Here is a 25,907-nt window from a genome sequence, read left to right on the forward strand (position 1 = left end):
GTAGCAGGTAACATTTGCACCACGTGTCAGGTAATTACCACCTCCACCAAACAAGCCAACCACCTCCCCTGACCTTCAATAGCAATAGAATTGCTGTGCCTCCACCATCAATATCTTAGGAGGGGGGCAGGGGGGTCACCATTGACCAGAAACTTAACTGGACCAGCCATATCAAGTCAGTGCAATCAGGCGATTGCTGTATTTCAAGTTGGTTGCCCAACTTATCCCATTGATCAATACTAATGTGTACCTGGCTACAAACATCGAGTCAATCCGACAGGAAACAGGCAGAATCCCCAGATAAACATTGTCAGCTGTTATAACTGTTTCTCCAAGGGCTCCATCAGTCTCCTGCTGGAGTTACGGTGGGAGACACCCCACAGAATTTCAGGGCCATTGATGTTCATCAGCACCAGGAATTGCCACAGGGTTTTCTGATCATCTGCCATAACTTGGGTGGAATTAATGTCTTTAATTCAATTCTGGGCACCACAATTTAGGAAGGACAGGAAGACTTGAAGAAATTTACTAGAATAGTTCCAGGGATGAGGGATTACAGTTACGTGGATAGACTGGAGAGGCTGGGGTTGTTCTCCTTAGAGCAGAGAAGGCTAAGAGGAGATTTGATAGTTATTTATTTATCTAAACCCTTCATGATTTTAAAGAGAAACTGTTTCCAATGGCTGAAGGGTCAATAACGAGAGGGCACAGAATTAAGGTGATTGGCAAAAGAACCAGAGACGACGTGAGGAAAAACTTTTTTACACAATGAGTGGTTACGATTTGGAATGCACTGCCTGATAGGGTGGTAGATACAGACTCAATAGTAGCCTTCAATAGGGAATTGGATAAATACTTGGGGGGGAAAATTGCAGGGATATGGGGAAAGAGCTTGTTCTCAAAACTCAGGTGTCGATTACACTATTTAGTTGTCCTTCACTGTATCCTCTCTAATAATGCCTGGATGTCTTTCTCATAACATGGTGACTAGAATTGTAGACCGCAAGAAAGAACATGCATTTATATACGAATTTTGCAACATCGGGGCATCCACAGCACTTTACAGCCAGTCAATTAAATACTTTTGAAGTGTAGTCACTTATAACATACGCAAAAATATACACACTTTGGTTGTAGGCTGGATTCTCCGACCTATACTTCCTTTGACGCATCACTGAATATATACACATACTGAAATATAGTGATGTTGCAGGAGTCTCTTATTTGGCCATTAGAGTTGAGAGGATTGCTGTACAGACAAGCTGAACTTGTTTCTCTGTACGATAGCAAAATACTGCAGATGTTGGAAATCCGAAATAACAACAGAAAATGCTGGAAAAACGCAGGTCAGGCAACATCCGTGGAGAGAAATTTGAGTTGACGTTTCGGGTCGAACCCTTCTTCAAAACTAGAAAGAAAAGAAAATAGATCGAAGGCAGGGGTGCGATCGGACAAAAGAAGTGAAAGAGACAAAAGTAGTAGAAGAGACAATAAAAGGTATTCGAAGCCAGACAAGATGGTAATAGGCTGAGATTAGGTGTGAAGTGTACTGGCAGGGCAAGAGATAGCTGCCAGGTGGGAGAGTGAAACAAAAGGAAAGGGGGGGTGTGGGTGTGGGTGGGGGTGGGGGGGGGGGGGGGGGGGAAAGGAGTGGAAAAATTACAAGTAAAAAAGTAATAGAGGCCGAGGTTATGATCTGAAATTGTTGAACTCGATATTGAGTCCGGAAGGCTGCAGAGTGCCTAATCGGAAGATGAGGTGCTGTTCCTCGAGTTTACGTTGAGCTTCCGTGGAACAATACAAGAGGCCAAGGACAGTGAGGTCCGAGTGGGAATGGAGCGGTGAATTAAAATGACAGGCGACCGGAAGCTCGGGGTTACCCTTACGGACTGAACGGAGGTGTTCCGCAAAGCGGTCACCCAATCTGCGTTTGGTCTCCCCAATGTAGAGGAGACCGCATCGTGAGCAGCGAATACAGTATACTAGATTGCAAGAAGTACAAGTAAATCGCTGTTTCACCTGGAAGGGGTGTTTGGGGCCCTGGACTATGGGAAGGGGGGAGGTATAGGGGCAGGTGTTACATCTCCTCCGCTTGCACGGGAAGGTGCCAGGGGAAGGGCTGTTTGGGGTGATAGAGGAGTGGACTAGGGTGTCTCGGAGGGAGCGGTCCCTACGGAATGCTGAAAGGGGAGGGGAAGATACGTTTGGTGGTGGGATCACTTTGGAGGTAGCGGAAATGCCGGAGGATGATCCGTTGAATGTGAAGGTTGGTGGGGTGAAAGGTGAGGACAAGGGGAACCCTATCGTGGTTTCGGGAGGGAGGGGCAGGGGGAGGGCAGAAGTGCGGGAGATAGAACTGACACGGTCGAGGGCCGTGTCAACCACGGTAGAGAGGAATCCTCGGTTGTGGAAAAAGACATGTCTGAAGCACTGGTGTGGAAGGTGGCATCGTCGGAGCAGATACGGCGGAGACGGAGAAACTGGGAGAATGGAATAGAGTCCTTACAGGAGGCGGGGTGGGAGGAAGTGTAGTCCAGGTAGCTGTGGGAGTCAGTGGGCTTGTAGTGAATATTGGTCGATAACCTATCCCCAGAGATGGAGACGGAGAAGTCGAGGAAGGGAAGGGAAGAGTCAGAGATGGACCATGTGAAGGTGAGGGAAGGGTGGAAATTGGAGGCAAAGTGAATGAAATTGTCTAGTTCGGGGCGAGAGCAGGAAACGGCACCGATACAGTCATCAATGTATCGGAAAAAAAAGAGGTGAGGGAGGGGACCCGAGTAGGACTGGAACAAAGATTGTTCCACATAGCCCACGAAAAGACAAGCATAGCTAGGACCCATGCGGGTACCTATGGCAACACCTTTGATTTGGAGGAAATGAGTGGAGTTAAAGGAGAAGTTGTTCAATGTGAGAACAAGTTCAGCCAGGCAGAGGAGGGTGGTGGTGGATGGGGACTGGTCAGGCCTCTGTTCAAGGAAGAAGCGGAGCGCCCTCAGGCCATCCTGGTGGGGGATGGAGGTGTAGAGGGATTGTACGTCCATGGTGAAAAGGAAGCGGTTGGGGCCTGGAAACTGTTAAAGTGGCGGAGGGCGTCCGAAGAGTCGCGGATGTAGGTGGGAAGAGACTGGACAAGGGGAGAAAAGATAGAGTCAAGATAGGAAGAGATAAGTTCCGTGGGGCAAGAACAGGCTGAAACGATGGGTCTACCAGGGCAGTCCTGTTTGTGGATCTTGGGAAGGAGGTAGAAGCGGGCTATGCGGGGTTGGGGAACTATGAGGTTGGTGGCAGCGGGGGGGAAGATCTCCAGAGCAGATGAGGTCAGTGACAGTCTTGGAAACGGTGGTTTGATGTTCGGTAGTGGGGTCATGGTCCAGGTGGAGGTAGGAGGAGGTGTCGGAGAGTTGGCGTTCAGCTTCCGCTAGGTAGAGGTCAGTTGGATCTAATAGAATGGGGGGCTGCAAGTTCAGAGGGAGGTAGGTTGGAGTGAGGGGAGCAGAGAAATGGAGACGGCCGATGTCACGGCGGCAGTTAGCGATGAAAAGATCTAGAGAGGGTAAGAGGCCAGGGGGAGGGGTCCAGGTAGAACGGGAATTCTGCAAGTGGGAGAAAGGGTCCGTTCTGCGGAGGGGAAGATTCCTGGCCAAAGAAGTAGGCTCGGAGACGAAGGCATGGGTCCTAGGTATGCCTGCCTTTTCGTGGGCTATGTGGAACAATCTTTGTTCCAGTCCTACTCAGGTCCCCTCCCTCACCTCTTTTTCCGATACATTGATGACTGTATCGGTGCCGTTTCCTGCTCTCGCCCCGAACTAGACAATTTCATTCACTTTGCCTCCAATTTCCACCCTTCCCTCACCTTCACATGGTCCATCTCCGACTCTTCCCTTCCCTTCCTCGACTTCTCCGTCTCCATCTCTGGGGATAGATTATCGACCAATATTCACTACAAGCCCACTGACTCCCACAGCTACTTGGACTACACTTCCTCCCACCCCGCCTCCTGTAAGGACTCTATTCCATTCTCCCAGTTTCTCCGTCTCCGCCGTATCTGCTCCGACGATGCCACCTTCCACACCAGTGCTTCAGACATGTCTTTTTCCACAACCGAGGATTCCCCTCTACCGTGGTTGACACGGCCCTCGACCGTGTCAGTTCTATCTCCCGCACTTCTGCCCTCACCCCGGAACCACGATAGGGTTCCCCTTGTCCTCACCTTTCACCCCACCAACCTCCACATTCAACGTATCATCCTCCAGCATTTCCGCTACCTCCAAAGTGATCCCACCACCAAACGTATCTTCCCCTCCCCTTTTAGCATTCCGTAGGGACCGCTCCCTCCGAGACACCCTAGTCCACTCCTCTATCACCCCAAACAGCCCTTCCCCTTCGCCTGGCCCCTTCCCGTGCAAGCGGAGGAGATGTAACACCTGCCCCTATACCTCCCCTTCCCACTCTCCAGGGCCCCAAACACCCCTTCCAGGTGAAACAGCGATTTACTTGTACTTCTCGCAATCTAGTATACTGTATTCACTGCTCACGCTGCGGTCTCCTCTACATTGGGGAGACCAAACGCAGATTGGGTGACCGTTTTGTGGAACACCTCCGTTCAGTCCGTAAGAGTGACCCTGAGCTTCCGGTCGCCTGTCATTTTAATTCACCGCTCCATTCCCACTCGGACCTCACTGTCCTTGGCCTCTTGCATTGTTCCACAGAAGCTCAACGTAAACTCGAGGAACAGCACCTCATCTTCCGATTAGGCACTTTGCAGCCTTCCGGACTCAATATCGAGTTCAACAATTTCAGATCATAACCTCGGCCTCATTACTTTTTTACTTGTAATTTTTCCACTCCTTTCTCTCCCCCCTTTCCTTTTGTTTCACTCTCCCACCTTGCAGCTATCTCTTGCCCTGCCAGTACACTTCACACCTAATCTCAGCCTATTACCATCTCGTCTGGCTTCGAACACCTTTTATTGTCTCTTCTACTACTTTTGTCTCTTTCACTTCTTTTGTCCGATCACAGCCCTGCCTTCGATCTATTTTCTTTTCTTTCCAGTTTTGAAGGGTTCGACCCGAAACGTCAACTCAAATTTCTCTCCACGGATGTTGCCTGACCTGCTGAGTTTTTCCCAGTTGTTTCTCTGTATACGGTCTAAATATTTGTTAGACCCTTATATATATATAACACAATCCTTTCAGTGATTTGCTAGGCAGGTACTTTATTACACATACAAAATACAGATAATTATTAATCCTTTTTTCTTATATTTTAGATTTCCTTACCAATACCTGTACAGCCTTTATTACACAGATGTTGAATCATAAGATCAAAACTAAACAAAAATGCCAGGAGAAATACAAATCCAAGTACTGCTTAAGGGGCTTATCTTTTAAAAAGCATATTTAGCAATATTTTCATAAGCAATCATAAATGTTTGCTGGGAGAAGAATTTATTTTCTAAATGTCTTTGAAGACCAAATACTAACCAATATTGTTAATTACATCCAAAGAAAGAAATCCCTAAATGAAACTAATGCTGTGAAATCCGAACACATCATAGTTTATGTAATGTATCAGACCCTGGATGACCATACATTTACTTAATAAGGGCTGTTGGACTGATGGTCTATAGGTGAAATCATGATTTTCATCTGGTTTTTCTGGGGTCTATGTATTACTGGATTCTTTCATCTCTGATGGGTAGAAATAATTGAATATGCTTACCAGTTTTAAAAATCTGCAGATTTAGTTTTAAGTCAACACCAAATCACATTTGGCCACTATTGGATTAAACTATTTATAAATGCAGATTCAAATCAAAGAGATTTGTGCTGGAACACATGAACTGTAAACTTTTTGAAACAAATCTAATTCATATAATAAACCCGATCACTCAATGACAGGAATTAACTTGACTCAGGACCAATGGCTATGTTAAAAGTCAGAAAACGCATGCATATCGTTCATTATTTGAAAGTTCACAATCCAGTAAAAATATTGACTTGTACATACACACAAATATTTAGAAAGTTTGTGACCCACCCTTTCCAATGCTCACGATAGTTTTGATCCCTGTCTGTGGCTGATAATTTAGGCTGAAAAAGGATAATGTCCTTAGATTATGGCATTAGATAAACCATATTTATTATACACCAGGTATCAAATGTATGAATACTTTTAAATGCACATTTTTACTGGGCACTTTTGAGTATTGCAGTTGTTTAACTGTGTACAATACTATTAGAGTAAAAAGCATCAATAACAAACTGGCATGCAATAAATACATCATATTGGTAACTTATAAAAATAAGACCTTAAGATACTACAGTGGAGAAAATGCTAGCTTCACAACCAGTGGGAGTATTATATGTTCTTTGGTTACTAAGCTCTGAAGCAACACCACCTGGATAAGATTTCCTGTAAGTGGAACTTCAAAAATTGTGTATGCAGGCTGTGTAAATTTCATAGAAGGATTCTGATTGATTAGCAAGAAAACACTCGTACTCCTTTACTACATCATTGCTTATGCAATGGAATCCACTTGCAAGATCAGACCATTAAGTAATTTCTTATATTTGATCCCCATTATGAAAGCACCTATGGTGTCCTCCATGACCTATGTAACTGTACAACAGTAAACAATTCACCAATGTCCCTACTGTTTCCATAGTCCACTGTTTCCATAGTCCACTGTTTCCATAGTCCACTGTTTCCATAGTCCACTGTTGAGTTACTGAAATAGATGTACCCCCAATAATTTGATATAAAAAAAGCAAATGGTTGTTCACTAAACTAATATGGCTAAACTTGCAAAACAATATAAAACCACATTTTGCTAGACATTAGGTTTAAGAAAATATCAGAAATAGCAAGCTATTAAGTTATTTGACAGCACCTTTCTGCTGCCACTAGAAGTCACTAGTATGTGTTCCAACCATTTTACAGTATTGCAATGGCAGTCACCCTTCGAGAGTTGAACCTGTAGTGACATTTCCTACATGCGAGCTATTAGGATTTATTTAAAAGTTAAAATTTGTTATCTTGAAGTAAAATTCACTTCTCTGAGCTGGAAGTCTTTTGAGAGATGAAACATTCCTTTGCCAGGAGGTTGAATGCTAAGTTTCAGTGCAATTATGTTCTTTTCTATTGAATTATGTTGATGCTCACTCTCTAATTATCAAATTGATGCAGGAAAAAAAATCAACATCTTGAGTGTAACTAAACACAACTGTGAAGCTAGTTCTCTCTGATGTTTGGATTTAAGAGCCTTGGCAATCACAATGCGCTCCTGATAATCAGGAAGAAAATAAGTAGCACTAACTCGCACAAATGCTGAATTCAAGTATTCTTTAACAGCAGTATTTTCTTTCTGCTTCCCACAAAAGCTAGGGCAGTAATTTTCTCATGTCAAGAGTTTCTTATTTAGTTTCTGGGAGAACCTCTTGTTTGATTTAGTTTAAGAAGGGGGAAAACTGTGCTGGTGGAGCTTAGTTCAGTTTCAGTGCTTCATTCACACTGATGGATTTGAAGTAGTCTGGTTACTAAAATGTAAAATTTAAAGATTACTTCAGTGACATCTAGTGGCAGAAAATCTATAACTAAGACTTGTGTGATGCTGGAGACAAGTCTTTCAGTAGGTAAGTACATAAAACAAATCATTTTTAAAGTTCCACCCAAGCACAAAAAGAGCCCACACCAAAAGAAAGTCTAGTCTCAGATTACCAACCACATCTGCAGAACAGGAGCATGAAGTTTTTCTTAATTAGTCTGGTGCCATGAATCTCAAAAGGGCTGGTTTAAAAAAATGAAAATTCCCATAGTGTTTTGCTTCACTTACAAAAAAGAGGCACCTATTTATATCAAGACAAAAATATCAGTTTGATCTGAAACAACCTATTATTATTTCAATTAGAGGCTGCTCTGCTTTAGAATGAAGTAGTACTTCAGGAAAACAGATGTCTGTTTCCAGTAGTTTACACTTCAGCAGATGGTTTATATTATGTTAATAAATAAAATGTACAAACAGGCCCAGACATCAAGTTTATTCTGTCTTCAACATTGGAGACTACTACTACTTCTAAGCATTTGTTTTACATTTTTCTTTCAAAACTAGACAATATAAAAAGACGCATTCAATAATTCATGGGGGCATATGGTTTTGCTTTTGATTCTCTACCATAATCGGTGTAATTATATCCATGTACTTGACCAATAGAAAGTAATTAAAAATCTAAATGATTTACATCTAATCCAAAAATCAGATCCATTTGCATCTGATATATTATGATCACTGAAACATTATTTTTAAACCCACCACCTTCAGTTACTTGACACCTAATTCCACCAACTAACTTGGGTATATTTACACATCATTAGATCCAGTCCTTAAATGACATGGTAAAGAATAAGATGCTCCTGACATATGTAGGCTTGGCACTGTACTAAAGATTTTTAAATTTCTTTTTGGAGCTTCCAAGAATGAATTAAAAACTGATCTTTAATTTTTTTTGAAGTGGTACCTTTTTTAAAAATTATATTAAAAAAATTATTCTTGGTTTGGATGGTTTCACCAAACCCACACTGCAATTCACTGACTGTACATTGGAGTATATTGTTACAACACTGCTACATTTTTAATGCAACATATTGAAGAAAGATGCCTTCCCAGTGGATACTGTATGGTACAGCTCTCTGGCTACAGACAAAACACTAACAATGCACTTCTCTGAATAAGAGACATTTTTTGTGTATTCTTTGAACACTTATTATTTTACCCTGTGATTTTCATATGTAGCTTTAAGAATTTGTATATGCAAGAAAATAATGTTTTTGAAAACTAAACATGATAATAGATAAAATAAGCTGACTTTGGGAAAGGTTTTGTTTGCGATGGAGTAGAAAGTCACCAGTTTAAAAGGCATCTTATGAACTACAGGAAGCTCATTTTAGTGGAGGTTGAAATGCTTAAACCACCTGCTCGGTGAACATGAACAGACAAGCTGACTGGTTGTAGGATAATAATACAAAAAAAAGTGCTCATCGCTGACAACAAAAAAAACCTTTCAATTTACCTTAAAGTAGACAAATGTGAGTAATAATTTTTATTTTTATTTTTTTTTGTAAAAACTGCCAAACTGGTTTTAAAGAATTTGCAACTTCTAAGGCTTCAAAACAAAAGTGTAAAATTAGCTATTACATGATTTTTTGCTTAATTTGACAGTCACTGTAAAGAAGATTTTTTTTTGTTTGCAAGAGATCTTGATGTTATTGATCCAGAAACAAAACATTCTCTGTAATGATACACATAGAAGGGGTTAGGTCAATTCAAGCCTCTATTTACGTTTCCGTAAAACAATATACATCACACCACTGATCAGAGTAAAAGCAAAGGCGATCCAGGCTAGAATGTATGAGTATCCGTAGTTTCCCTCATGCAAATTTTGATGGAAGGATTCTTCCTGGTTTGTATAAATGGAAGCTGCAATCATTACACTGAGACCTACAAAAAAATAGAAAAATCAGAGTTTTTAAATACAATTAATTCTCTAATGCAGGATTGTACCCTTCGAAGAAGAAATCACCGTTCTTAGTATTTACAGGTAACTTACAATGTAGTCTCATCAAGGGGTTCAGATGATGGCAAACCGAGTTATTTACAAACTGCATCTGAGCCCCAAAACTGGAGTTTGAGTAGTTTTATTTCTACATTTTTATAAGTCAGCAGAGGATATGATGGTGCATATTTAGTGTCAATGCATTTTGTTGATGCACGATGACATCCTAATTGAAGCATCGTTAATTATTGCAACGTCATCAAGTGATAAACAACAATTTGCATTTTGATAGCAACTTTAACGTCAAAAATTAACAGGCACTTTACACAGGGAAAATAGATAACGGAATGGACAGTGAGCCATGGTGCCAGACATGAAAGGTGGCCAAAAGCTTGGTCAATAAGATAGCTTTTAAAAGCAGGAGAGGAAGCTAGATAGAGGGGTTTAGGGAGGGAGCGTCAAATAATGGTGCTAAGGCAACTGAAGGCTCTATCACCAATGGTGGGGTTAAAGCAAGGGGAATGCAGAGAAGGCCAAATTCAGAGGACTAAAACGGTGTGGGAGGAGACACAAAGCGGAGGTTACAAAGATAGGATGAAGGAATTTGGAGGAAGATGTGAATTTTAAATTCAATGCTTTAGGGGAGAGGGGACCAGTATCGGTCAGTGACGGGCCAGACAGAATACAGGCGGCTGAGCTTCGAATAAATTGGAGTTTATGAAGGGAGGAGAATAGGAGGCTGGCAAGAAGAGTGTTGCAGAAATCTAGAGATGACAAAAGCGTGGATAATGAGGTCAGCGGGAGAGGCAGCAATGTTGCACAAGTAGAAGAAAGCAGGCTTGGTAATGGATTGGACGTGATGTTACGCTCAATTCGGAGTCAAATAGGACATCAAGGTTAGCACTGCCTAGCTGCAAAGGAATAGGGTTCATGGTGGGGGCTAAAAACAAATGGCTTCAGTCTTCTTGATGTTCAGTTGGAGGAAATGATGTGCTGTCAGAGACTGCCTGATGGGAATCAAGTTAATCAGGCAGTCTGACAGCACGGCGGTGGTCATGGGGAATCAGGCAAGTGGCAGAAAGATACAACTGGGGGCAAATCGGCATATATCTGAAAGCTAACCCAATGCCTGTAAATGATGTCACCAATGGGCCGCATATCCTTGGGGAACCCAAGGAGGTGAATATGCAGAGGCAAGAGAAGATACTGAGAATGATGCATTAGGCTGCATTCAGACCAGCAGGAGTGGAACCACACAAGGGCACCACAACGTTGGACAATGGAGGAAGACATGTCCCGCCATGCTATAGAGGTTGAGGAGGACAAGCAGGGATAACATATCATGATCACAGTCAGAAGGCATCATTTGTGCCTTGAGCCAGGGTAGTCTCTGTGCTGCAAGCAGGATGGACGCTGGACTGAAGGTATTCAAACAGTTTTGGGAGCGAGCACTTTTGTTGCATCTACACGCGAGTGTACTTACTAGAAAGCAGCTGCAAGGATCCAGCAATGAAAAATCTCTGTCCCTTCTGTAGTCGGAACAGTTGAACGACAAACACAATGAATGAAATACAGCAAAAGATCACCGACAGGCACATTGTCGCCTGTATTGCCTTGATGCAATCTGCAGAATAAAAACAAAGATGGTTAAAGGGATTGGCTTTTACCAAAATTTTAAAGAGAACTGCAAAAGCAAATCCAATTCTGGATTTTTAAGAAGTTCTCACTGCTTGCTCTATTACTTTTTTGTTAAGTACAGTAGTTGGCAATTTTAGAAATACATTTCAGGGTCATTTTTTAACCAGCAAGTTAGCAAAAAGAGAAATAATAAGAAAATCACCATAAAAGACTAAAAGAGATGAAAGACCAAAAATGTTATACAAATAAAGTAACCAATACAATAAGTTATTGCAAATAAAATTATTTATGGTTTGGTTATATTATTTTTCTATCTTTCTTCCACCACCCTCTTCTGAGTCTCCATGCTGTCCATCATCCCCGAGAGTAAAGACAACACCAATGTATAGCCACCCACAAAGGAGTTGCATATGTGCAGCCTAGTCAACTTGACCCATTACTTTCCATGCCGCTCTTTGGGGAAGTGCTTGGTTTCCAGACAGTCAAGATTACCTTGCAAACAAACCACGAGTGAATTGAGGGTGTAACCTGTATCGAATCACTCAGCATCATTACTTTTATGTGCAGTGCCACCAAAAAAGTTTAAAAAGTTGACTTTTGTTGCTCAGTGGTTTATCTAGCAAGTGGATAACCACACAAACCTCAGTCTGGGATGAGTTAGCCAATACCAGCTGAGATAGTGATAGGAAAGCAGCACTACAATTGATCAGTGCCTCTGCTATCTTGCAACCCTTGGTGAAACACACATGGAAATTGGGTGACGACAGGATCAACTTCAGCTCTAATGCCTCCCACAGTGAAGAAGCCCAACACTCAGACCCCAAGTTTCCTTTGGGTTTCTGACATCCTCAGGGCACACCAGGGGGCTAGAAGCGATGGAACCAGTTACACCAGGTCTCCACCCCATTTGTCCTGTGCGCTGGGGTTTCCCTCAGACAGACAGGCATCAAAAACAAGAGGCAGGACTGAAGGAATGATATCATCTGCCAGAAATCCCCACCATTCCCATCTCTGGTAGCCATCCAAAGCAACAACAGCAACTTGCATTTATATAGTGCCTTTAACGTAGTAAAACATCCCAAGGCGCTTCACAGCAGAGTTATCAAATAAAATTTTGACAAAGCCACATAAAGAGATAATTAAGACAAGAGGATTGTAGGCATTAAGGAGCGTCTTAAAAGGAGGAGAGAGAGGCAGAGAGGTTTAGGGAGGGAAATCCAGAGTTTGGGGCTAGGCAGCAGAAGGCATAGCTGCCAATGGTGGAGTGATTAAAATATAGGATGCGCAAGAGGTCAGAATTGGAGGAGTGCAGATATCTCGGAGGACTGGAGGAGGTTACAGATAATAAGGAGGGGCCAGGCCATGGAGGGAAATTTTAAAATGGAGACATTGCCAGACTGGGAGCCAATGTAGCACAGGGGCGATGGGTGAACGGGACTTGGTGCGAGTCAGGATACAGGCAGTAGAGTTTTAGATGAGCTCAAGTTTATGGAAGTTGGGAGGCCAGCTAGGAAAGCAATGAAATAGTCATGTCTAGGAGGTAAAATAAAGGCACAGATGAGGGTTTCAGCAGCAGAGGAGCCGAGGCAGGGACGGAGTAGGGTGACGTTATGGAGATGGAGTTGGTGATGGTGCGGATGTGGTCAGATGCTCATCTCAGGATTAAATACGACACCAAGGTTGCCAACTGTCTGGTTCAGCCTCAGACAGTTGCCATGGAGAGGGATGGAGTCAGTGGCTAGGGAACAGAGTTTGTGGCGGGAACCAAAGGCAAGCAGGTGTACAGTTTCTAAATACAGCCCACCAAAATGGGAAAGGCCACATTCCTTAGCAGCCAGTTCCAAAGTAATTGGTTGCTGTAAGCAAAGCGACCATCTTCGGCTGGAGCTGCCAGCGTTGGTCTTCAGCTGCTGCGGAGCTGGGCTCCTACCGGTGCGAGCCCCCACCCACTTTATTTAAATTTCCTGACCCCAGGAATTCCAACGGCATCGGGCACAAATGTCCAACGGAGATGTCCCTCTTTGCCATCGTTACAGCAACAAAGCTTGATCGTGGATTTCTGGCCCCTCAAGTGTCGAAGCTCATAGCCATTTGCGTGAGGTACCAGAAGGCAACCAGCACCAGTGCAACAATGCCCCAGCAGTGCTTTTGGGGATAGGGGGGGAGGGTGGGGAAAGAAAGTTGAATTGGAAGGTATTTTTTTTCCTTAATTCCTTCTTCTCACCACCCCCTCATCTCCAAACCAAAAAACCCTTAAAATTAACTCAAAGCGGGGCTAAGGCTAGATAATTAGTGCAAATACTTGCCTCCATAGTTCTGAACATTAGTATCATCACAAACAGATCCGTTGGTGTAGCAGGTCGTCCATATATCAGTGCTGCTTACATCATTTTTCCACCAGACCTACAGAAAATTAAAAAATATTTTTGAAAATTAAGTGAAATGTATTTTCCTTCAAACATACCTTGTGTTTTGGAAGTGGGACACCTAAAATATCTGTTCTCCCATTACAAAAAGTTTAACATAACTTCCTTGTTTTTGTACTCTATGACTATTAATAAAGCCCAGGATCTCATGTGCTTTTTTAACAGCCTTCTGAACTTGTCCTGCCACCTTCAAAGATTGGAGTACAAACACCCCCGGGTCTCTCTCTTCCTGCACCCCCTTTAAAATTGTACCATTTAATTCATATTGCCTCTCCTCATTCTTCTGCAAACTTTAAAATTATGTCCTGTATACCAAAGTCCAGGTCATTAACATAAAAGAGCAGTGGTCCTAATACCGACCCTTGGAGAACACCACTGTATACTTCGCTCCAGTCAGAAAAATAACCAACCACTACTCTCTGCTTTACATAACTTAACCAATTTTGAATCCATGCTGCCACTGTCCCTTTAATCCCATGGGCTTTAATTTTGGTAACAACTTGGTTACTTAGAGAGTAATCCCAAATCAGAGACAATGAAGTATATCATTTTAACCTGCACATTAAAGTCACAGTTTTATTTAATTCTGTGATACAAATTGGTCCTATTTACGGAAGTTATTACATTTCTAATCAAGAATCCTAGAATTAACAACATGCAATTCAGCCATCATGCCAGTGCTGCTGCTAGCTCATTATCAGCAGCTCTCAAATACAATCAATCAGTCTGCCCTTTCTTATCTTTTTAATTTCTTCCATTTCAAATATTTCTCCATTTCCCCTTTAATTGATGTTATAGTTTATACCTCAATGGTCAGTTTGATAACGCATTCCATGTTTTAATAACCCTTTAAAAAACTGTCTTCTAATTTCTCCTCTGTTTTTAAGTTAGCATTCCTGAGTCTATTGATGATTCTGCCATTCCCATTTACACCTCATCTAGACCCATCTTTTGTTTCTTAACTTGTCCCAGTTCCATCTCCTTTCGCCTTGTACCATCATCCCTTCTGTCTTTTAATCTCTCCTGCCTTCCAGCCTATTTCAGACCTTCCCTTCTGTTCTTTCCTCTTTTCCCCTCTTTCCCTGCCCTTGTTTAAAAATCTGTTACATCTCCAACTTTTTCCAGTTCTGACAAAGGGTCATCGACCTGAAACGTTAACTCTGTTTCTCTCGCTCTCTCTCCACACAGATGCTGCCTGACCTGCTGAGAATTTCCAGCATTTTCTGTTTTTAATCCTTTGTTCACCAACCAGTGGGAAGAATATTTCATAAGAACATAAGAAATAGGAGCAGGAATAGGCCAATCGGCCCCTCGAGCCTGCTCCGCCATTCAATAAGATCATACCTGATCTGATCCTAACCGCCAATCCACTATCACAGAACCATCTCCTGAATCTAACAGAATTAGACACACGAAATAGGAGCAGGATCAGGCTACACGGCCCCTGGGCCCGCTCCGCTACCCACAGGGCCATGACCGATCCGAACCTAGACTCATGTCCAAATTCCTGCCCGCTCCCCGTAACCCTTAATTCCCTTTACTTCTAGGAAACTGTCTATTTCTGTTTTAAATTTATGTAATGATGTAGCTTCTACAGCTTTTTGGGGCAGCATATTCCATGGACCTACCACCCTCTGAGTGAAGTAGTTCCTCCTCATCTCAGTTTTGAAAGAGCAGCCCCTTATTCTAAGACTATGCCCCCTAGTTCTAGTTTCACCCATCATCGGGAACATCCTCCCCGCATCCACCCGATCCAACCCCTTCACAATCTTATATGTTTCAATAAGATCGCCTCTCATTCTTCTGAACTTCAATGAGTAGAGTCCCAATCTACTCAACCTCTCCTCATATGTCCATCCCCTCATCCCCGGGATTAACCGAGTGAACCTTCTTTGTACTGACTCGAGAGCAAATATGTCTTTTCTTAAGTATGGACACCAAAACTGTATGCAGTATTCCAGGTGCGGTCTCACCAATACCTTGTACAGCTGAAGCAATACCTCCCTATTTTTATATTCTATCCCCCTAGCAATGAAAGCCAACATTCCATTGGCCTTCTTAATCACTTGCTGCACCTGCATACTAACCTTTTGAGTTTCGTGCACCAGGACCCCCAGATCCCTTTGTACTACAGTACTTTCCAGTTTCTTGCCATTAAGATAATAACTTGCTCTACGATTTTTCCTGCCAAAGTGCATAACCTCACACTTTCCAGTATTGTATTCCATCTGCCAAATCTCTGCCCACTTACTTAGCCTGTCTATGTCCCCTTGCAGGTTTTTAATGTCCTCCTCACTCACTACTTTCCCTCCCATCTTAGTATCATCTGCAAACTTTGATATGTTACACTCGGTCCCCTCCTCCAAATCGTTAATATAGATTGTAAAGAGTTGGGGACCCAGTGCTGACCCCTGCGGGGTTACTGATTGCCAGTCTGAGAATGAACCATTTATCCCAACTCTCTGCCTTCTGTTAGATAGCCAATCCTCGATCCATGCCAGAATATTACCCCCAATCCCGTGATTTTTTATCTTAAGCAATAATCTTGTGTGGCACCTTGTCAAATGCCTTTTGGAAGTCTAAATACACTATGTCCACTGGTTCCCCTTTATCCACCCTATATGTTACTTCCTCAAAGAACTCCAGCAAATTTGTCAAACAGGACTTCCCCTTCATAAAACCATGCTGACTTTGTCCTATTAAATTATGATTATCCAAATGTCCTGTTACTGTCTCCTTAATAATGGACTCCAAAATTTTACCTACCACAGATGTTAGACTAACCGGTCTATAGTTTCCAGCCTTCTGTCTACTGCCGTTTTGAAATAAGGGTGTTACATTAGCAGTTTTCCAGTCTGCCGGGACCTTTGCTGAGTCCAGGGAGTTTTGGAAAATTATTACTAATGCATCCACAATCCCTACCGCCACTTCCCTCAAGACCCTAGGATGTAAGCCATCAGGTCCAGGTGATTTATCCGCCTTGTCCCATTATTTTACCGAGTACCACTTCCTTCGTGATTTTGATCATGTTTTGCTCCTCCCCCCCCATAGCCCCCTGTTTGTCCAGTGTTGGGATATTCTTAGTGTCCTCTACTGTAAAGACTGATACAAAATACCCATTCAGTGTTTTTGCCATCTCCATATTTCCCACCATTAATTTCCCGGTCTCATCCTCTAAGGGACCAACATTTACTTTAGCCACCCTTTTTCTTTTTATATAACTATAAAAACTCTATGTTTTTATATTTTTTGCTAATTTACTTTCATAATCTATCTTCCCCTTCTTAATCAATCTTTGTTATTTTTTGCTGTCTTTTAAAGTTTTCCCAATCCTCTATCCTCCCACTAGATTTGGCTACCTTATATGCCCTTGTTTTTAGTCGAATACTATCCTTAATTTCTTTACTTAGCCACGGATGGCTGTCTTTTCTTTTACACCCTTTTCTTCTCAGTGGAATGTATATTTTTTGGAAGTTGTAAAATAACTCCTTAAATGTACACCACTGATCATGTATCGTCTTACCCTTTAATCTATTTTCCCAATCCACTCTACTCAATTCCGCTCTCATACCTTCATAGTCTCCTTTATTCAAGCTTAGCACGCTTGTTTGAGATCCAACCTTCTCACCCTCTAATTGAATATGGAATTCAACCATGTTATGATCACTCATTCCAAGGGGATCCTTTACTAGGACATTTTTAATTAATCCCGTCTCGTTACACAGGACCAGATCTAAGGTTGCTTGCCCCCTGGTCGGTTCAGTTACATACTGCTCAAGAAACCCATCCCTAATACACTCAATGAACTCATCCTCAAGGCAGCCCTGCCCAATTTGATTTGTCCAATTAATATGATAGTTAAAATCCCCCATAATTATAGATGTTCCCTTATTACAAGGCTCAACTATTTCCTGATTGATACTATTTCATGTGATTAAATTCTCAGCTACTTTATCAATTGATTAACAATACAGACAAGCTTGCTTGATACATGGAATGAATTCAGTGAAAATTCCACTTTTGGGCACAGCTCGTTCATTCACACCATGCTAATCACCATCTCGGCCATGGCAATTGGCTTCCTCGATCTGCTCATGCCACTCTAAAGTTGGCTGCTGACTGGTGCCCCTCCCTTGGAGGAAGACCCTGGTCATCACTCTGACTCCTCCCCATTGTGGGATAGCACAGCACACAGGGGAATCACTGGTTAAAGTGAAGTACCTTTGGGACATTTTTCTATATTAAAGACACTTTATAATTGCAAGTTATTCTTCTTCTTCCATTTTGGAAGTCAAACCCAAACTCAATAATGCTCCCCTTTTAAGGAGCTTCAATCATGGTCCAGTTCAGAGTAGGTTTCTCATTCCTACTGTCGCTCAGTGGGTAGCACTCTCGCCTCGGAGTCAAGTCCCACTCCGCACATAAATCTAGGCTGACACTCCAGTGCAGTACTGAGGGAGCGCTGCACTGTCGGAGGTGTCGTCTTTTGGATGAAACATTAAACCGAGGCCCCGTCTGCTCTCTCACATGGACATAAAAGATCCCATGCCACTATTTCGAAGAGCAGGGGAGTTATCCCCCGGTGTCCTGGCCAATATTTATCCTTCAATCAACAAAAACAGATGATCTAGTCATTATCACATTGCTGTTTGTGGGAGCTTGCTCTGCGCAAATTGGCTGCCTCATTTTCTATATTACAACAGTGACTCCACTCCAAAAGTTCTTCATTGGCTGTAAAGCACTTTGAGACGTCTAGTGGTCGTGAAAGGCGCTAAATAAATGCAAGTCTTTTTTTTGTAACACCCACAAAATAAGAATCTCAATATAATAACTTGTCTTTCCAATCTGTAATTTACCAAAAATCTGGTAACCTGCATTGTCTGTACCTTCGCAAACCTAAGGACTCAAGATAGTCTACTCACATTATCTATCGTGGCGATGAACAGCAGGGCTGTTGTTGCTACATGAAAGGCAAGAATAAATCCCAGAAGCACGAGCATCTTAACACTTCACTTCAAACTACAAGCGTTTGCTGTAAAAACAAAAATACAATTTAATTTTTCACACATTGTTTATTGCTACACATAAAAAGGATAGACTGTGTGTGGTACACTGTGATAGAAATTACATGCATTCACAATTCATGGAAAAAAAATTGTGGAAGGAACAGACAGTGAAGTTTGGAGCCAGGCACATCTGGCAAAACCATTCATTTTAAACATTTTTTTCATTTAACGGGCCTGTTTAGCAGTTTTTAAATATATACAGTCTGTTCCTGCCTAAAAAAACTCAATTGCACCGCTACAGAACCAGTGCACAGCATTTTTAAAATGGAAAAAGTAAGACAACGCTACAGCGAGTGACAGTGCCAGCAACTGGACCAAGCTGATGCTTTATGATTAGGGACACAATTCCCTAATTGTTTCAAAATTAAAACTGTTGTGAATTAATCAATTTTACTTAATAGTTCCCAACCAGAAAAGATCGACTCAATGACGTATCAAACATTCTTGCCTCTTACAGCTGTGTAGTGATTGGTATCTTTCCTGGTTCTGAATCTTGATCTCATTAGTTGAACAGAACTCTAAAACAGGGCCCTGGCTGGATACTGAACTTCGGAACTATTGTCCAGCACTAGAATTGGCAAGGATGTCAGTTCTCACTCAGCTAGACGTCACGGGCAGATCTACTGGATACATCAGCCCATCAGGATATTGCCATCTAAGAGGCCCAATCGTCTTCTTAGGCAGTCCCTCGGATCCGAGGATGACTTGCTTCCACATTAAAAATGAGTTCTCAGGTGACTAATGAGTCTACTGCTCTGTAGACCATGAGCTTGGTGCAATATGGTGGGGTTGACTTACAAAACGGAGAATAACTCATCAAAAACAAGACAATTTTCTTCCAGTCTTGTGGGGAAACTACTTTTGGCTCAAAAGTACTTACTCCCTAGAGTAATGTTCTCACCAAAATATAAAATCTTAACTCAAGAATAAATTGTTTCTAATTCATTTATTTTTAATAGTCAACATAGTAAATATAGTCAACAGCACTCCATTAACTAGAACGCTTGGAGGAGGGTTACTACATGCCGAGAATGAATGTATATGAACTGAACAGGTTATAAGAATAAGTGAGGAACACTTACCAAAAACAAGAGATTTTGGTAAATGTTGCATAAATAGGTGGAAACAAAAATATTAAAATAATTTATTTAAAATGCACTTTTTATTGCGTTTCTGGTGTAGATTGAATTGCTAAATAGAGGATTCAATGGCCTGCTTTATTTGGAGTTCATAGAAAACCTGACCTATATAGACTATTTTTATTAACTGACTACACATCGTATTGTCATTGCAAACTAAGTTAGTACTTCCACAAAGTAGAGAATGTAGCACCGAGATTGTAATGCTGTTGATGCAGCCCTTCCCACAAGCTTTGGCAGTAACTCCCAATCATTGCTACTCAAAGGGGGCAGAATCAAAAAGCTGCCAATAGCAATACAGCTACTGTCAACTTGAGAATCAAGTTACTGCTGTCGGTTGCAGTCCTCCTTCTGGCTATAGAGGACCGTGGTTAAATCTCACCATGGACACTGCTGACTGCCAAAAGTCCAAGACCGTCAATTTACCATCTGTGTTAGAAGTCTTTGTAGTGCAAGGCTCTGTCCCTTGTTAGATGGTGAGCACTGTTTTCTGTAGTCATGATTCATTATAGTTTCCATAAATTCTTGCCATAGTACAGAACAGCATGAATGTTCCTGTATCTCAAAGGAATTCCATTATACCACCCAGAATGACTCCAGCAATTTACAGCAAATTAATATGACCCTATTTATTTGTTCCATGATATAATTTCAACTTTGATCTATTAAAAAAGTGAGTTGTGCAAACGGTTTCAAATAAGAGTTCATATTAAATGGGAGTCCAACCTAATTGGTAAACTTATTATTTTTAATATATAAAGTGTAAATACATAAAGGGCTTAGATAATAATTTTCAAAAGGGAATTAGATAAATAGTTGAAGGGGAAAAATTTGCAGGGCTATGAGAATAGAACAGGGGAGTGGGACTAGTTGGATAGCTCTTTCAAAGAGCCAGCACAGGCACAATGGGCCGAATGGCCTCCTTCTGTGCTGTATCATTCTATGATTCTAGAACATGACATGGCATGAATGTGAAGCTCAAGCTTTGAATGCCACCTAAACCCAGATAGGCTACATCCTTATGTACCAGACTTACATAGCTTCTTTAAAAAAACAAGGGTGCTATCATGGCAGGGAATCCGGCTAAATGATGGTAACATGAGCTGGCAAATGCCTGAGCATTGTTATACGAGTGCAAACTCAGGCTTACTGTATGGTCATCACCAATATGAAGTGACAGTGTTACAAGTCTTGTGTAAGTGAATATTATATAGTGTATTTTAGCAATGTGACAACTCTAAATAAACATCAGTAATACAGTTTAAATGATAATTCAGTCACAAAACCTAAAGATTTCAATAATATATTAATGGTAAATTTAATTCACTTTGGGTTATAGCCCTTACCTACACATTTAAAAAAGTGAATGTCAGCTGATATGATTTGTTCCCAAGTATTCAGAGCTGTCACACCTTCTGCTGCTCTCAAATGTCTATTTCCTTGGTTGGATTCAAAACAGGCTGTTCAGAACATAAGTAAGACCAGTCACCAGACAGCAACTCCTCCCTCCCTCCCCAATATAAACAATTGTGCCTTTTGTTAATAAGCTGCAATGAAAGAATTCATTTCACTACTTAAAACAATTCAGGAGTGGTTGAGATTCTGATTATGTACCTCCCACACATTCTCTTTCTCCTCTTCCCCCCCACCCCCCAAAATAAAACACGCACTTTGGATGAAGATCTGAATATTAATGCAAATATCAGCAAGGATTCAACCTCTCCATAGTTGAATGCTGTGCTGATGGATCCTTTTCCAACACTGGGTGTGGTCCAATGTTCAAATCTGAATTAAACTGACTCATTCCTACTGCAGTGCCAAATGTTCCTTCGGCGTGTGCGGGTGTTCTTCATTATAACTCCGACATCTCATTTAAAAATGGAACAAAAAAGGTGCAAATTCAAAAACTATTTGAACGTCTATTTTATGGCTCAGGGCGATAATATCCCAGCCAATGCCACATGTCAAGATACGAGACAAGGCTATGGGGGCAAAAGAAACTACAAAATGTTGCATTACTGCATTCTGGCTCAGAAGATTTAAAAGTTAGCATACAATAAAAATGGTCGAGTTCCATATTTGTCTTGTAGCATATCTGTGTCTCAATTCAAAGATGCATCGATAACAAAAATCATGGTCTTGCTCTCTATCGCCCTCTCGAGGGTGGAAGGCGGCTGCCAGTCATTCAATCTGACAGTTCTCATGGTATCTCAAACTATGAAAGTGAAAACAGTTCCTCAACATCAGCAGAACTGTGGGATTCATTTACTAATTTAAAATCACTGCCAGGTATTTTTTTCGCTGTTATATAATCAGCATGCCAAGCAAAATAGAGAGAACATAAATGAAGCAGTAATAAAGATTAGTAAGTAATGTAGGATTTACAAAGGTACATAAGAACATAAGAAATAGGAGCAAGAGTAGGCCATTCGGCCCCTCAAGCCTGCTCCGCCATTCAATAAGATCATGGCTGATCTGATCTTGACCTCAACTCCACTTTCCTGCTCGCTCCCCATAACCCTTGATTCCCCTGTTTTTCAAAAATCTGTCCATCTCCCTCTGCCTTCAATATATTCAATGACCCAGCCTCCACAGCTCTCTGGGGTAGAGAATTCCAAAGATTCACCGCCCTCCTCATCTCTGTTTTAAATGGGTGACCTGACATTCCATCGCTGGCAAACCCTGCTTTTACAGCAGCAGGTTGATGGTAAATGTATTCTACACCATAAAATATGCTTATAGATCATAATAGTATTGCATGCTATACAATATTCTGAGATTACTAGTTTGTGTAGGCACTCATGGGTATCAACAGTTGGCAAAAAGTTCCAAATGGCTTGCGAAATTACAGAATATTTCTTTCGATGACAGAATACTTTATTGATTCTGCTTATTGTAGTCTCTTTACCCAAAATTTCATACATTGGCAGCTCTTGTATGACAATGTTTCATCCATTCAAATCTCAAGCACTCTGCAAACCTCTCACACTCACCCCATCTGTTTATAGATCTCACCAACAGTATCCATTCAGTGTTTCAATGGCTACCCTCAATATTCGAGGTCCTTCCACCCAACCATGTAATTCAGCCAACTCCCTCCGACTACGTCTCATGATGTGCTCATGATACAGGCTGCTGGATGATGTGTTCATGTTTGGGGACCGAGGCACCAGCCAATTTAAATGTGAGGAATAAGGTGGTGTTTTTTTGTTTTTTTTAAATCTTCTTTCACCCTGCAGGGAATACCAGACAAATGCAGGGCAAATGACCAGTTTGGTGCTCGTCAAAGCAAGATGCTACTGCGCGCACATTTGCGGTGTTAAAATCAGAGATGTAGCTAATCCCCTCCATGCTGAAGAATTCATCAAAATATGTGCTTTAAGACAGCCAAGTTGTTACATTAGTTTCCTCAGCATTGTAGGAGGCTGCAAAATCTCAGCTTCATCTGCCTTCTGCCTAAGGGCCCTGCAAGTCTCAGTCAGTGAAAGGGAGGACAGTTTGACGGAGGGAAATCTCTTCTCGTACTCTCAAAGCATCAAGTGAACTACAACATTGGTCATACATGGAGATGTCAGCAATGTGGACTATTCCAATCTCTCAAACGAGGGGAATAGCACAAGAGGAAGAACTAGGGAAAACATTAAGGAAACAAATTTAAATATCTAAAAATAAAAGTACTTTGGATAAAAAAAACACATTACTGTGCTATCTATTTCTTTGACTCTTCCTATTTGTAGTCGCAGCGAACAAAGCATGTCAATAGACAGAGGGGTAAAGCACCACCCTTAGCAACTCGAATGAAAGTACAGTAGCTGAATGGTAGTGAATAGGTGGTTGAATTATACTTGACTGAATGGACTGAATTGTATGAATGGGTATAGAAGATAAAGCAGATGGATATGTATGAACACCTGCTCGATGAGTCAAGCAACATCACATCACATACCTAAATAGGATGTGAATATTCTATTTCTTGATAGCAGTCACAAAGACAATTTAATCCACTTCATGAAAAACATGAATCCCATTACATGCAATAGGTTAGCAATGACAAAATTGTTTTATGAAACCAGACTGTACGAGGCAAAAAACTGGAACTTGCTGACTAATTACATACATACGGCCATTGCCAGCACTTCAGTTATCAGTACTGAGCCTCTGCTCTTTGGCTGCAAAATTTGGCATGTGCGGTGCAGCAAAATGTGCCAACAATAATTGCTTGCATATTTAACTTGCACACAGTGAAAATATTCTTGCAACTGCCATTTTGAAAACTTCCCATTTTCAAAATGGTGGGGCACTGGGTGTGAATACAGCTGATGCATGGAATTGCACTTCAATATTTAGTTTAAAATGAATGTTTACAGAATTTTCACTACAGTAATTATTTCAGTGTCTAGCTCTATATTTATGAAGTTTATCTTTATATATAAATATTTATGTGCGAGAAAAGCCGTTGTCCGACATACACAGCACTTCTGGCCTTCAGGTAGGCCGTAGGCCCCAGATACAGGCCCAAACTTTTGAATTCAATTACAGTAATAGATGGAGCTCCCAGTTACATTACTTCAATCTAAATCTGTACTTAAGATTCCTTGAAGTGCAACAAGCTGTACATCAACTTCAGTGATGCCTGTGGTCTTGTTTTGCACACTTTGTACAAAAATAATAAATTGCAGAACAACAGAGTATTACAGTTTAAACTCTTTTAATGAAGCATCAGGTCTGTGTACTCAATCAACAGTACAGCACCGTGTGGACAAGATGGAGTCAGGATCCCCTGGGTTTTCTAAACAATAGCAGTCCTTACAGATGCCTGCAGGCCAATGATAAATCAATATGCAAATGTTACATCCCCTTTCCTTTAAAAGAAAAATGTTATGCATTACTTTTGAACCTTTCTTCTACATAATGTTCTCAGTAACATCAACATATAAGTAAACTCAACATTTAACTAGCACTGAAAACATCTCAGCGTTTCAATAACAATGTACAGTTTTTTTTAGGGCAGCGATCCGCCTACACCCTTTGACAGTTCACAGGTCAAGGATAACTCTAGGCTTGACCTCTCGTCGGATTGACGGTGTTGTTCCTTGGTGTTCAGGAGGTGCCTGCGATTGTGGCGGTACACCTGTCCTTCTGGGGTGCGGACGTGATACGATCGTTCAGTGTCAGCTGGCTGGATGACGACTGGTGGCTTCCAGTAGTCATGCTCCTGGATTCTGATGGATTCTCCATTGTGCAGCAGCGGTAGTCTAGCTGACCTGTCATAGTATCTCTTTTGGTGTTGCTGTCTCTGTATACATTTTGCATGCACTTGCTTGCAGCCGACGACCTGCCAGGGCCTGTCTGGGATACGGTGAGGTATCATGGGCTCTTTGACATTTGATGGGCGGCATTCTAGACAAATGGAACATTTTCCGACAATGTCCTCAATGTGTTTGCACGTTCCGGGCCAAAACATAATGTCACGTGGTCTTTGCTTGCATTTTTCCATGCCCATATGTCCAGCATGAACTTTTGTCAACATCTCTTCCGAGACTGGTAGGAATGATGATTTTCTCCCCTTTGAAGACGATTCCGTTGATTTGTGACAGTTCGCCTCTGTGGTTCCAGAATTCAGATATGCTCTGAGGGCATTTCCTCCTTTCCCCAGGCCATCCTTCATGTATGACTTTGCTCAGCAGTGTGAGTTGTGCATCTTTCTCTGTTTCTGCTCAGATCTCCTTCAGTTTTGAGTCACTCACAGGTAAGCTGTTGTACACCATGTGCACCTGCACATCCATGCCTTCACTGAGGCTGCTGTCCTGGTAGCTAAGAGACTTTCTGGAGAGCGTGTCTGCGACAGGAATGTCTTTGCCTGGACGGTGAATGATTGTGAAGTCATACTTCTGTAGCCGAAGGATCATTCTCTGTAGCCTTGGTGGGGCTGCGGCTAGTGGTTTCCTCATGATTGACTCGAGGGGCTGGTGGTCGGATTCCACAATGACTGGTCGGCCATAGACGTACTGGTAGAAACGCTTACATCCAAACAGGATTGCATATAGCTCTCTCGATTTGAGCATAGTTGATTTCACTGTCTGAGAG

The 25,907-nt window shown here is 41.8% G+C and overlaps 1 protein-coding gene across 3 annotated transcripts in view; it reads right to left on the reverse strand.

Annotated features, from left to right (window-relative positions):
• Positions 1-5,195: 5,195 nt before the first annotated feature.
• emp2 (epithelial membrane protein 2) overlaps positions 5,196-25,907 on the reverse strand; it is a 48,467-nt gene continuing 27,755 nt past the window's right edge. For all 3 annotated transcript variants that reach the window (XM_086000626.1, XM_086000625.1, XM_086000624.1), the window contains exons 2-5: positions 18,538-18,647; positions 13,496-13,592; positions 11,035-11,175; positions 5,196-9,496 (exon numbers count right to left, since the gene is read on the reverse strand). In XM_086000626.1, coding sequence (XP_085856752.1) covers positions 9,330-9,496; positions 11,035-11,175; positions 13,496-13,592; positions 18,538-18,615 — 483 coding nt within the window. In that variant the 5' untranslated portion in view covers positions 18,616-18,647 and the 3' untranslated portion in view covers positions 5,196-9,329. The remainder of the gene's footprint in view (positions 9,497-11,034; positions 11,176-13,495; positions 13,593-18,537; positions 18,648-25,907) is intronic.

This window comes from Somniosus microcephalus, chromosome 11, assembly GCF_052327205.1.
Source record: "Somniosus microcephalus isolate GS21.2 chromosome 11, FLI_Smic_1.0, whole genome shotgun sequence".
Taxonomy (NCBI): Eukaryota; Metazoa; Chordata; class Chondrichthyes; order Squaliformes; family Somniosidae; genus Somniosus; species Somniosus microcephalus.